General features: G+C 37.9%; 1 protein-coding gene across 10 annotated transcripts in view; it reads left to right on the top strand.

Moving 5' to 3' along the window:
* The window catches only part of LOC148370132 (membrane-associated guanylate kinase, WW and PDZ domain-containing protein 1-like), a 154,991-nt gene that overhangs the window by 77,107 nt on the left and 64,283 nt on the right, over positions 1 to 13,601 (top strand). For all 10 annotated transcript variants that reach the window (XM_088332485.1, XM_088332483.1, XM_088332480.1 and 7 more), the window contains one exon: positions 11,637 to 11,756. In XM_088332485.1, the coding sequence (XP_088188611.1) occupies positions 11,637 to 11,756 (120 nt within the window). The remainder of the gene's footprint in view (positions 1 to 11,636; positions 11,757 to 13,601) is intronic.

The raw sequence follows: 13,601 nt of genomic DNA, 5'->3' as shown, positions 1-13,601 counted from the left end.
ACTGTGCTTAGGAATTACCTTATTGACTTCCCGGATTACAAATGTAGGTGGAATCATAACGCATTGTACGGAGAACTGCTGAGAACTGGATATGCACCCCGAGCCAGGATTAGTTTGACATGGCAGGCATATACTATCTCTCAATTTGCATTTTGAATATCATATATCCGTGTGGTAGATTTGTACCCTTGAACTCTCAGACATACATCCACGATAGGTCAACAAGTGTAAACCCACGCAGCACATTCAACTCCAATTTATTGTCAAGATAGTTCTCAAAATAAGTTTGCATCCCAACAATACATGGAAATGTTTTCCATTCGGCCCCCACCATAAATCCAATATCTATGTCAGTAATCTTTGTTTGGATTGTTTTGATGTCACATGTCACAGAAAGTCAGAAGAAGGAAGACTATTTCAAGCTGCCTGTACACTAGAGCTCTGCGTTAATGATTAAATAAGCAGATGGTGTTTATTCTGACGCCAGCTAATTTGCCACTAAATGTGTCACTTGGCGGCTTTTGAAGAACATTTCAAAGCTATTCGCTGTTTGAATTTTCAAGAATTGAGGAAAATAAAACTGAATGGGAATTAAAAAGTCGTGTACAGTTCACAAATCAGATTTATGCTCGGAAGGGTTGGCCCTAGCGGCTTATTTAAAGGGACAGTGTGTATTATTTAGATGAAGTCGACCCGACTATCAGGCGGACCGATTATGGTCGACGATATTTGGGAATTCGACGGATACCGGTAACTACTGAGCTTTTCTCTCCTTCTAAAGCTTTCTGTTTCTGACCTAACCCAGCCCGTGCTTTATGATTGTATAAGCGACCAGGGGCGGAGCCACTGAAGCAGGAAGCTGTCCCCAATGTAGCTAAATGCTATAATATTCACGACAATGACCAGTTTTACAAAAGTAGGCTTCATATAAAGTACAATAGTAGCCTTAGTGTTATGCATGTTTATTTTTGCATGTAGTTGTTCACTGATCACTTTAACCAGAGCACCATTGTGAATGAGACCCTAGTTATATTGGATTTTACTGTGTAAAAAAATGTTTGAATTGAATGAAAAATCTGACTCTCCCTATCTACTGTTTGCAAAGACAAACTTATCGTGTTTTGTGGTTTTGGGACAACAGAAAAATACTTTCCCATACGTTTTTCGTCATGCGAAAGTGAGACTAGTCATGTTAGTTGTGTTGAAATTCAAATTATTTACTGTAAAAGGTTTCAGAGCGCTATTTAAGTTTTATTTAACTTCATAATAGATAGTCTTTTTTTCTTGTTGCTTTTGTTTTTAAATTTCTTATGCCAATGTTTAAGCTTTCTCAGCAAATGTATACCCTGACCAAATATCGATTTCCACCCTTCTCTTAATACTCATAATCAGTATGATCCCTGAGAAAGCCACATTGGTCGTTTCTTACTGTTAAGCGCTTTCTTGTGGATACAAAGCCCTCATTCAATAACAAAACAATGTTGACTTAAATATAAGGCCAAAATATATTAACCTTCATGGAAATGTGCATTTTGTTTTCAAATACTCGTAGATCAAGAAAGGTTTATTCATTTTAAATATAAAGGAGGGGAGCTGTAGGGGAGCTACAGGGGGCTGACATGATTCTCTGCCATTTTGATGCTACAGGTAGCTGTGTTTTTGGCTGGCCAACACAATACAGTGACAACTTGTGGTGAAGTAATACATACTCCTTTAATGGCACGTTTCAGGAACGCTCTGCCTCGTTAATCTTATAAAACCAGAAGCGAATAAAACAACAAAATCACATTTCTGTTTAAGTAAACCAGGATTTCAAATAAAAATCCTAAAATAATCCTTTTGTCTACACCATCCCCTCATCCATCCATTATCTGCACCACTCATCCTCAGTAGGGTCCCGGGGGTGCTGGAGCCCATCCCTTGGCATGAGGAAATTAAGTAACCTTGAGAAGAGACCGCACATGAGGTAATCCCCCTTCCAGGATGACCAGGTTGCAATGGATGTTGCAATAACAAGTAATACAGATATTGTCAACATTAAATATACAGTAGGTCATTTATAAGCTAAAGAATAGAAGTGTGTTTTAAGCCTGGATTTAAACAGTTCCACTACGGTTGCAGATCGAATCTCAGAGGTCAGAGCATTCCACAACATCGGGGCCCGAATGGAGAACGCTCTCGAACCTGCGGTTCTCTTATATTATGTATATGTAAGTGTGTGTGTGTATATATATATATATATATATATATATATATATATATATATATATATATATATATATATATATATATATATATATATATATATATATATATATATATATATATATATATATATATATATATATATATATATATATATATATATATATATATATATATATATATATATGTATATATATATATATATATATATATATATATATATATATATATATATATATATATGTATATATATGTATATATATATATATATATATATATATATATATATGTGTGTATGTATGTGTGTGTGTATATAGTTTGTGTGTATTTATACATGTTTCCCTACCCCATCTTTTTTCATTTTTATACATTCCTCAAAAGCCCTAGGAAGCCCTATGAAGCTAAAGAGCCTTAGGTTGCAGACAGCCGGTTTAACTTTTACTATTTGTTTCTCTCTGCCACACTTGAGTTGGTGTTTTATTTTAATTTGATGTTGACCTCTCAGACTTATAAAAGCCATTTTTGCATTTTGGTCGTTGGACTAATTGCTGTATAAACAAACATACTGAGGGAGGTGTGTCGTAAATCGACTCAATCTGCTGTTGTTCGTAAATATTCTCCTGCCAAAAGTAGTTCAATGATTTGTAGGAAATTTTATAGTCAGTCTGAAGTGGGCCAAAAAAAGCAGGAGTCCTTGTGTTGTGCCAAGATTGCTTTATCTCCCATTGCAAATCACGTATGTAATCATTAAACTCATATTGCATTACAGTTATAGTATGGATTGATTGATTTATTTTGTTGCGAATCATTTATTGGAAGATTCTCTTCCTGCGTTCTGCTGTACCACTTCAGTCATGTCCTTCCTAACAAGTTGGCTTATACATTTGAGATACATTTTTATCTAAATATTAGACAAAAAGCTAGGTAGAAATTTGTATGATGTGCCAATGGGGTATGTATATTGATTTTTTTATCAATCTCTACTTATAACTTTTTGGGCTTTACCTAGCAAGGATCTTCTTTCATATTATATATTGTTCATAGTCAACCATATATCTATCCATCCATTATCTGCACCGCTTGTCTTCAACAGGGCGGCGGGGGTGTCGGAGCCCATCTCAGCTATCTTTGCGCAGTGGGCAGGGGACACGCTGAAATGGTAGCCAGCCAGACACACTGCAGTTCTTTGTCACTTAATCATTTATAGATTGGTTGTTTGGTTGGTTTAACCACAAGGTTCAAAGGGGCACCATTTCCTGTGGTGTGTCTTGGGCAAGTACAGCCTGGTGGCACCCATTAATGTCTCTATTCTTCTGGAAATAAATATGGTTATCAAAACATTATATTTCATTAGGTATTTTAGTAATCCAGAACAATACAAACCTAAGTACAATTATGACGAATTATAAGTTTATATTTTTTATTATACTTATTTTATGTATTATTTAGCCGGTAAAAGTACTTTTAAGTGTGGCTCATGATTTTAGGAATTATGTTTTATTGAGTTTAAGTTTTAGGTTTAAATCATATTTTTATTTTTTTCTAATTAGCACATACTATTTTTCAAGTAGTGCTTTTCTCATTTCTTTGAAAATACTGTAATCCATTAACAGTCCTACGTACATCACAGCCTTTGTGCAACACAATTTGATATATATTCTTTGATCCATCATCCCCAGTGCATATTGCTGCGAGCGGGAGACCGGCAGAGCGCACTTTTGCTGAGCCTGGCGGCTCTTTTTTCAATGACTGTATTACTGCCTAAAATGAACTGCACTCTACGGCTAGGATCTATTATTTACGATCCCATATTGCTGCAAGTGGGAACCAACAGAGGGCACTTCTGTCAGGAGGCGTGACATTTTAGCTTGCCTAAAATTAAATGCACAGTTTTGAATCATCAACTATCGCTGAGATTAGGGGCCATCAGTGTAGTTTTCTTTCTCGGTTAAGTTTGCTGAAGCATTTTGGCTTTCCTAAAATGAGCTGCACTGTGTTGGCCCTAATCTATTATTCCCACTGGACTATTGGTGAGAGCTCGGGCGAGGAAGCAAATTTGTTTCATGTATGGCGGCTCTTTTTCTCATTATTTCCACCTAAAATGAACACCACCCTTGAGGTCATGATCCATTATCTCCAGTCTAATGCTGCCGAGAGCAGGAGCGCATGTCAAAAAGGGGGTGGCGGATTTCCGCATATAGCAGGGGATTTTGCTCTCCATTACAGTGATAAACAAAGGATTACAGTAATAAATTAGGTTAACAATATATTAAAACAAGACAAAAAATACTTCAAAAGTGCAAATCTATCTACACACAGAACACTTTTTAAATGTGTATTTTGAATATAAATTTGAATTTCAAATAGAATCATTATTCAATACAAGATAATCCTTCAATGTGAACTACAACACATCAGCCGTTTTGTTGGCCAAAATTACAAAATTGTTTTTTAGCTCTGGTCCGAGTTGTTTCCTTCACACCTTCAGATCATTTGACCATTCAAGTGGCGATTTGCAATGACAAGCACATTTTTACTTCTCCGCAAAAAGAAAAAAAGGAATGAGGGTTGCGCCACGTAAAATGTAAAACATTTATTTATATATGACAGCGCAAGGGCAGCCATGCTGTGGAAAATAGTGCCAGATTGCAACACAGACGTGATTTTTTTTTATCATTCCTCGAGGATTAAAGGAAATTTCAGCGACCTGGCGCACATGATTGTGATGATACATTATAGTGTAGTGGTTCTTTGATAGATGACTTCTACTGCTGTTTTATTCGAATGTAGAAATTGAAGACTTAATTTGCGGGGGAACTAGTTAAAATAAGTATTCAATAAAGTACTCTTAAACCTCCAATGTTCTTCCTGTTATATATTATATAAATCTCATCTCATCAGCTGCACCGCTTATCCTCAGTAGGGTCGCGGGGGTGCTGGAGCCCATCCCAGCAATCATCGAGCAGTGGGTAGGGGACACCCTGAACTGGTTGCCAGGCAATCGCAGGGCACACAGGGACAGACAACTCGCTCGCTCATTCACACCTAGGGACAATTTGGACCGGCCAATCCACCTGAAATGCATGTCTTTGGAATGTGGGAGGAAACCAGAGTGCCCGGAGGAAACCCACGCAAGCACGGGGAGAACATACAAACTCTGCACAGGAAGTCCGGTAGCTGGATTTGAACTCACACAGGAGGTTCCCAAGACCTTAGAACTGTGGCGCACACGCGCTAACCACTGCGTCGCCGTGCTGCCTCTTATATAAATAATGTTGGTAAAAACATTGATTGATTTTCCCTTTAAAAGGCTGATAACTGTTTTCCGACGTCACTGCTGTGTATTGTACTCGAGAGCATGTATTGTGGGATAGACAAGCTCGCTGTTTTCATCAGTGCCGCCATGACAAAAACATGTAGAGACAAGACAAGAGAGATTTCTTGGAAAGTTGTTTTATTTGTGTTTGGCGTTAGACTGCGATATGTGAGAATGATATTACAAATGCAGACTGTGTGATGTCCATTAGGTGATTGTATTTTGGTTTTGCGTTGGCTGTCATATGTGTGACGAGCACTTTTTTATATAATCTATTTTAATCCCACCTTTTGGGGATACATGTCCTATTGGATTTGTTGACCAGCCTTTAACAAAACAAGATAGTTACAATGGTGGGTTGCATAAAAAACAGAATTAGCTGATATTAAGGTAAAAAAAAAACGCAATCGTAATAATCATGTTTGAACATTTTAATGTTGGTTTCAAGCTTTGCGTTTTCCATTATGATCTGATTCTTCATCTATCCACTATATGCACCGCTTATTGTAAGTAGGTTTGCGTGGGTGCTGTAGCCCATCTCAGCCATCTTCAGGCAGTGGCCACGGGGGACCCTGAACTGGTTGCCATCCATTCGCAGGGCACACAGAGACAGACAACTCACTCGCTCGATCATACCGAGGGACAATTTGGACCAGCCAATTAACCAAACATGCATGTTTTTTGGAATGTGGGAGGAAACCGTAGTGGCCGAAGGAAATTCACGCAAGCACGGGGAGAACATGCAAATTCCGCACAAGAAGGCTGGTTGCTGGATTTGAACCTGAAGCTCAGAACTGTGTCGCGGACACGCTTACCTCTCAGCTGCCGTTCCACCCACAATCTGATTCTTATTCAACAAAATAAAAGGGGGGCTATTCAGATGTTAAAAATATTTAATGGGACTAAGTACGATATTTAAAATGAACAGCCTTGTTTGAAGTATATAAGGTGCTGTCAGATTATTTCAGGCTCGATGGTTTTTGTTGGTAAAAATAAATCAATAACTCAAGGTATTAATAACTGCAAATATTGAGGGCGTGCGATGATTGGCTGCTTAAAAGAGTTGAGTGAGTGAGCTGAATCCAATTCGTCTTTTTACCTCCTTTGAAAAAAACAAAATGAAAACATTTAAGCACAGATAGTAGATGCAATATACCAGGAAAAATGAAATAAAATATTAAAAAAAAAACTAGTGTGCCTATGGGTATTAGGTAGCTCAAGGACAATTGTATTGAATTGTCTTTATTGTAATTGATAACAGCGTATTCAAATGTTGTATGCAATAAGATTAAAGGTGGCACTCCAAGGTAAACACGTATTAAAGAAATATAAGACGGCAAAATTCAAAGCTCAATAGGCAAAAATATTTACAACGTTATACTTATAGGCTGGCCTATAGTGGTGCAATAAAAAATAGTATTTCGTAATAATAGTGCAACGAAAAGCATACGCGCCAGCCTGAAAAGGCTACATTATCTCGCACACTCTATTACAAGTGAAACACAATCTGTCTCTAGAATATAAAGAAAAAAACATGTGCTTGTTTAAAACTGGAAGTGGAAAACTTACCAAAAGTACCAAAACGGAAATCTAATTTTAACAATGGATTGCTTTTTTCACAAACAGAGACTTAGTCTCGCTTAAAAATAAGCTAGTCGTAAAATAAAAAGCTAGTCTCTGGTAAGTATTTTTTGTTGTTGGTCAATTTTGGAAAAAGTGTTATATTTGTTTTAAATGTTGTAGGCGTTTTCAAACCTTGGATGCATGACTTACCAGTTCATACACTCATCCATGAGTGCAAATTTGCGGGGGGGGAATAAAAATACCAATGGAATCATGTCACACACACTCTTCACGAGGAATACAGACGCTCCCCTATTTACGAACATTCGAGTTACGAATAACGGTACATACGAACATTTTTTTCGGTATGATGAAAAATAACGGGACATTGCCGTAAGTTAGACTTTGGAATGTGTGGCCCTTTTTCCGAGTACACGATATTCCTGCAGTGCTTCTTTCCCCCGCTACCGGCATGTGGCGGTGTAAGAACTCACCCAGCATCCACTCTGAAGAAGAAATCCGGCTTCCTCTTCCTTGTTCGTTTGTAAACATACTGTACTGTATCTCTAGTGCGCTAAGAACTTTGACATTTTTATTGTTTAATATCTCGTGCGTGCATTGGACATCGTTGGTGTAAAGTGTAAAGAAGAAGCGAGACGTTTCATTCGAAATCAAAGTGGAATAAGAAAGCTTGATGTGGTTGAGAAAATGGTTGGATCACTTTTTTTCGGCCACTTTCTACCAGTAAGGAGGAAGGCCCCTAACTTTTGAAGCTCATCTTTCCAAAGTAAGTTAAACTTAACTTTACAGAGCATATTATTTTATGAAATTTTTATTTGTTTTAGTACAAGACAATACAGGTTACTTATACAAGCCTTAAGCATACTTATATAAACCTTAAACATACAAAATATAACACTGAAGCAACTTACGAACAAATTCAACTTACGAACGATCTCCCGGAACCTAACTCGTTCGTAAGTAGGGTAGCGTCTGTACTTGAAATATGACAATATCACAACTTTTTTATATTCTTAAAGATTTTGAAGAAAAACAACCCACGGGGTCATATGCGGGCTCATATGGTCTTATGCATTCAAGGATTAAGGGTTTTAAAGAAGTAGTGTTCGCAGGTATAGAAAAGTAAACAGCACCCTGGTCTATTCTAAAGTAGCTTATTCATTGCCCTGAAAAATGCTGCCATTGGCAGAAAATGTTACTCCTTTATTTGCCTCTGTGTTTAACCTTTCTTAAAAACATGACTAGACCTTTGATCATTGTGTAAAATCAAATATCCCTTTCTGTTTACTTTTCTTTCTTCCATCTTTTCAGTCACTCACTGTAGTACTTTATAACATTTGTTTTTTTTGCCCCAAGTTGGAAGCCACGATGCATTTTTCATAAGAACGTCAATGGTGGACGGTTGCGCAGTCCTTGAGATGCCTTTCCTGTTTGAAGCGGTGGAAAGACGTTGGTCGCTTCATAAAGCTTGCATGTGTTCTCCGGCATGTCGGCCTTGCATTTTTTATTTGCTATTACCGTTAAGGAGGCGTTGCTCCACTTCTTCTGCTACACTGAAATAACCATGCATGCTGCCATGTTTTATCAGGCTTGCTTCATTTTAGAAATGTTCCTCCATTAGTGAATAACAATGTTTACGGTGCATTGTTATTTTTTGGTAGTAACGCAATAGACTGCAGTGATGGGTGTTGGCAATTGATCTACATTTCTGGCCTATTACATCCCCTGACTTGAGAAATGATGGATGATCATGATCTTAAGTGGTGTTATTAAGGCAAGGAATGATGCTTATGTAGCACAATTGAACTGTATGTATAGAGTGTATGACATAGAAAAGCATTGATTCAGCTGGAAGCGGGTTTTTATATCCAGCACATGTTTATGACCATGGTCTAACATTACTCGTTGCTAGCTCTGTTAAACTTATTTATTAATGAATCTGAGAAAGGTTTGCTCACCAGCAAACAAAATCTCTCTTATGGCAGCTTTCCATGCATTTTTTGCAAGCGGTTGACTACGGCAATTTGGAAAGAGACAACAAATTTCTGAATTGACTGACGATTGATTATGGGGACGAGAAAATTTGCTCTCATCCCCGCTTCAAGCAATAGTTGACTGGGGATAATAGAACGTGGCCACTACCATGTAAATAATTGCTGGCGGCCCAGAAAGGCGTGCAGCAATATGGAATTGATAATATTAGATCACAGCTGCATAAGTGCAGTTTATTTTAGGTGGAAATAACGACAAAAAAGGGATGCAGGTGCCAAAAAAAGTGCACTCTGCTGGTTCCCACTTATGCAATATGCAATCCGGGATAATGGATCGTTGCGGCACAAGTGCAGTTCACTTTTGGGTGAACAGAACTGCAAAAAAAAAAAACAGCTACATGCTTGACAAAAATGCGCTCTGCAGACCCCCATTTGATCCATTCAAAATTTAGAACGCCATAGGGTCTCCGATTTCATGTTACATGCTCCTCAATATAAAACTTAAGGTAATGTTTCTTTTTAAGTCAAGTCAAATTTATTTATATAGCCCTTAATCACAAAAATGTCTCAAAGGACTGCACAGGATTACAATGACACAATTACCTGATCTTAAACCAGCATTTTTATAAGAGAATACCTTTAAAAAAGAAAACATATATCTACAATTAGCAAGATTTTCTGCCAATGCGGTAAGAATTTACTTTGGCAGTGCTGAGATGTTTGCTCTTATGTGACTCCTATATAAAAATGTAAACAAGTACAAATGTGGGAAACGGACGTTTGCTAATTATGTCCTGATGTAAAACCAGAAGAGATCTTGCAAGTTTGTAGCTGTCAATATTCTACCACATAAGGGGCAGCAGAATTACTCATCTCATCGGAGCTCCCAGCTATGGGGAATATGTGGAAATAACAGCCCCACTTTGTCACAGCAAACAGCTTCATTAGAACTAGCGGAGCCTGCGAAGCGTCTCCCACAACTTTGCTTTCATCTCGCGTTTCCAACAAGAATACAAAGTGCTTGGATAAGCCATCATGTTTTTGTTTCACTTGATGAGTGATTTGTTCTGTGGTTCTCTCTCTTGTCTGTAAAGTATCCTCGATTGAATGTTGGCTATTGTGATATAGTCATACAGTGTTGTGTAAAAGTGTTTTCCCGCTTCCTGATTTCTGTGTTTTTCTCATAATTATCACTCACAAAGATGTTAGACCCTCAAACCAATTAAAGTATCACTCTTTGTGAGCCAAGGAAATATAAAATGAACTTTTGAAATGAATTGGTCCACCTTTGGTAGCGATAACAGAAAACAAACGTTTAGAATAATTGGAAAAAAGTCTTTCACAAACGCTGTGAAGGAATTTGGCCCACTCCTGAAGGAAAACGTCCGGCCATCAGTTCATGCCCTCAAACTCGAGCGCTCATGAATCATGCAGCAGAACAATGATCTGAAACACACCCGCAAGTCCACCTCTGAATGTCTCCCCAAAAAATGAAGGTTTAAATGCAGTCAAACTCCAGATTTAAATCTAAACGAGATGCTTAAAAGGGCAGTTCATGCTAGAAAATTCTCCAATATGGCAGATTTTAAACCATTTTGCAGATGAGCGCTTGTTTGATGGTATGAACGGATGGCCAAACATTCTCCTTCAGGCAGGGGTGGGCCAAAATTCCTCCACAGGGTTGTGAAAGAATTTTTTTGAATCATTGTAAACATTTGATTTCTGTTATCGCTGCCAATTTCCTTGGGTTGTCTTAGTGTGATTTCAAAATTGGTTTTATCATGTGAAAGCTGGGCTGCGCAGCAGATGGGTGGTTAGCATTCAACCTCAGGGTTCGATTCCAGCTACCGCAGCCACCCCATGCAGGCTTTGCATGTTCTCCTTGTGCCTGCGTGTTTCCTCCGGGCGCTCCGGTTTCCTCCCACGTTTCAAAAACATGCACGTCAGGTTAATCCACCGGTTCAAATTGTCCTTAGGTCTAAATGGATGAGTGAGTTATTTGTCTCTGAATCCTCTGAAACTGGCTGGCAACTAGTTCAGGGTGTCCCGTGTCCACTGCCTGAAGATGGCTGGGATGGGCTCCATCACCCCTGCGACCCACGCAGGAGGTGCAGAGAATGAATGAACTGAAACCTTTGTGAGCGATAAATATGAAAAAAAAAAAAAAATTGGAAGGGGGGGGCAAATACTTTTTAACAGCACTGTACACTAAAAATAAGAAGATAATTTATATTGAATATTGAGTATGAGAAAAACAAGAGAGGACAGTATGAAATCACCATTGCAGCCTCTATCAAGCTGATAGCAGGCAAGTACGCACGTGTCTCTCTTCTACGCGCTTGAATAAATTCTTCTCTTTTTTTCTTTTTGGAGGTTTGGGATGGCATTTGGACTTTATTTGAAACAGTCCCTTTTTACCTTTACCTTTCTAATCCTAGAATTAGAGAAAACCTCGAGCATGCGCGTTAAATCTCCCTTCAACTTCATTTGACATGTTTTTGCTGAATCCATCAGACTAAATTTTATTTTCCGTTCCTCAGGTACGACACGCCCACCCCGAGACGGAGAGGTTCCAGGGGTGGATTACACCTTTCTGTCAGTGGATGACTTCCTAGAACTGGAAGAAAGCGGCACTCTACTGGAAATCGGGACGTATGAGGGTGAGGATGACTGTCGTCCTGATAAAAACTGACATCCCATTCGACTTGAGCAGGTGTTCCTGTTCATCGAAGTCAAAGAAGGGCGTGACCATAATTTGAATAAGCGTTCTCTAGATTGGACAGTCGTTTTGATTCAACGTGATCGGAGGAGCCGGGTCGGCTAACATCTGCCATCCCTCGGCCTGATTAGAACCATGTTTAAGCATGATTTAAATTTTTGATTTACACGAACATTTGTGCATATAAAACTGTGCTTTGTGTTTGTGTGTTTGTAAACCTGAAAAAGAATGTTACAATAAACTGCTTGGCAGCAGTTCACAAATCTGTGTCGGTTGGCACAAAACTCCTCTTCAAAAAGATAATAACACAATTTGTCCACAGGGGTGTGCGACCAGCTAACTGAACAGGGTTCCCGTGGATGTTTGAAAAGTCTTAAAATGTATTGAATTCATTTTTCTTAAAAAATGCCTTGATTGGCATTAAAATGTCTTGAATCCAATTTTCAAAAGTCTTAAAAATGTGAAAACATGAATAAGATTTATATTTCTATGACCTAAAAAGTTAAGTAAAATTCAACATGACCACAATAAGGGAACTATCAAAACGGTTATGTGGTTTCAGTCGGCCCTTTCAAAACAGACACATGTCTTAGGTCTTCCCGCAATTCACAAAGCAACAAAGTGGCTGTCTGAACTTTTTTGTCAGGCTAAAAGCTGTGCCAGGTAATGTGTATGACACATGATGTATTGTGTGAACTAAATTTACGAAAATGCTTGTTGACTGTGAATTCCGCAAAATGACGGTTTAGCGCAACTACACACTAGTGTTTCAATATCAATGCCAATAAGTGTAATTTAGAAATGAATGATCCTGAAGACAAGATTTTGTTATCCAGTAATAGCGTTTCACACAAGATAATTTTTTTCTAGAACCTGCTTATATCTAGAATTACTTGTATCTGGAGCAAGTTGTCCTGTTACGAAATAACTGAAAATCCATGAATTTGTTCCAGGCCCACCAAAAGTATCCAAGTTAACCCTAAATAGCTATAAAATACACATTCCTGATCATTAAAAACAGATTCAACTATTAATTGGAAAAAAAAACATACAGTAATGAGATAAACGAGATGATAATAAAATTACTTTATAGCCGTGGTCTCTAGTATTAACGTCTGGAAATGCTTAGAATTTATATTTTCCCCAAAATCTTTGCTCGAAAGATATCTCATATCTCGAATTGCTCTCGAGTAGCTCATATGTAAGTTGTCACTGTATTTAATTTTTAACCAATTATATATTTGTAGTGACACTTTTTTAACATAACCATAATGTTTGTGACTTAAATCTTTAACAGATTCTGAGTTAATTTACTTGAAAGAGTGATTACAATTATTTTACATACCACTCACATATATTTACACGTCCACTTTGAGGACAGCCATTACGCTGATTTGGCCCTCGGTGAAAATTAGTTTGACACCCATGATGTAAACCAATGATTCCCAAACTTTTGCAGGCTGGTGCCCCCTTGGCTCCTTAGTGTATTACTAGCGCCCCCCATGAACTCTTAAAAAAGAACATTTGCACAGTATAAAAGATCAAATGTACGCACTTAAAACAACCCCCACCATAAAATAAAAGTAAAGAACAACAAACATAAATTGTGCACACTATAAAAAGAGCAACATTGCACACTAAAAATAATCCACATACTTTTAAGGCTGTAAACATGACATGTCTGCAATTAGTGTCAAATAAAATGTACCATGTGCTACTGCAGCATGTTCATCAGTGCAAGAAATGTATTCAAGTATCAATTCAAACGCACCATTCCTGCTAACTA

This window comes from Urocampus carinirostris, chromosome 3 (genome assembly GCF_059441175.1).
Source record: "Urocampus carinirostris isolate Australia breed hairy pipefish chromosome 3, RoL_Ucar_1.0, whole genome shotgun sequence".
NCBI classification, from domain to species: domain Eukaryota; kingdom Metazoa; phylum Chordata; class Actinopteri; order Syngnathiformes; family Syngnathidae; genus Urocampus; species Urocampus carinirostris.
The sequence above is the reverse complement of the archived record's forward strand: the minus strand, read 5'-3'. Positions and strand labels throughout refer to the sequence as shown.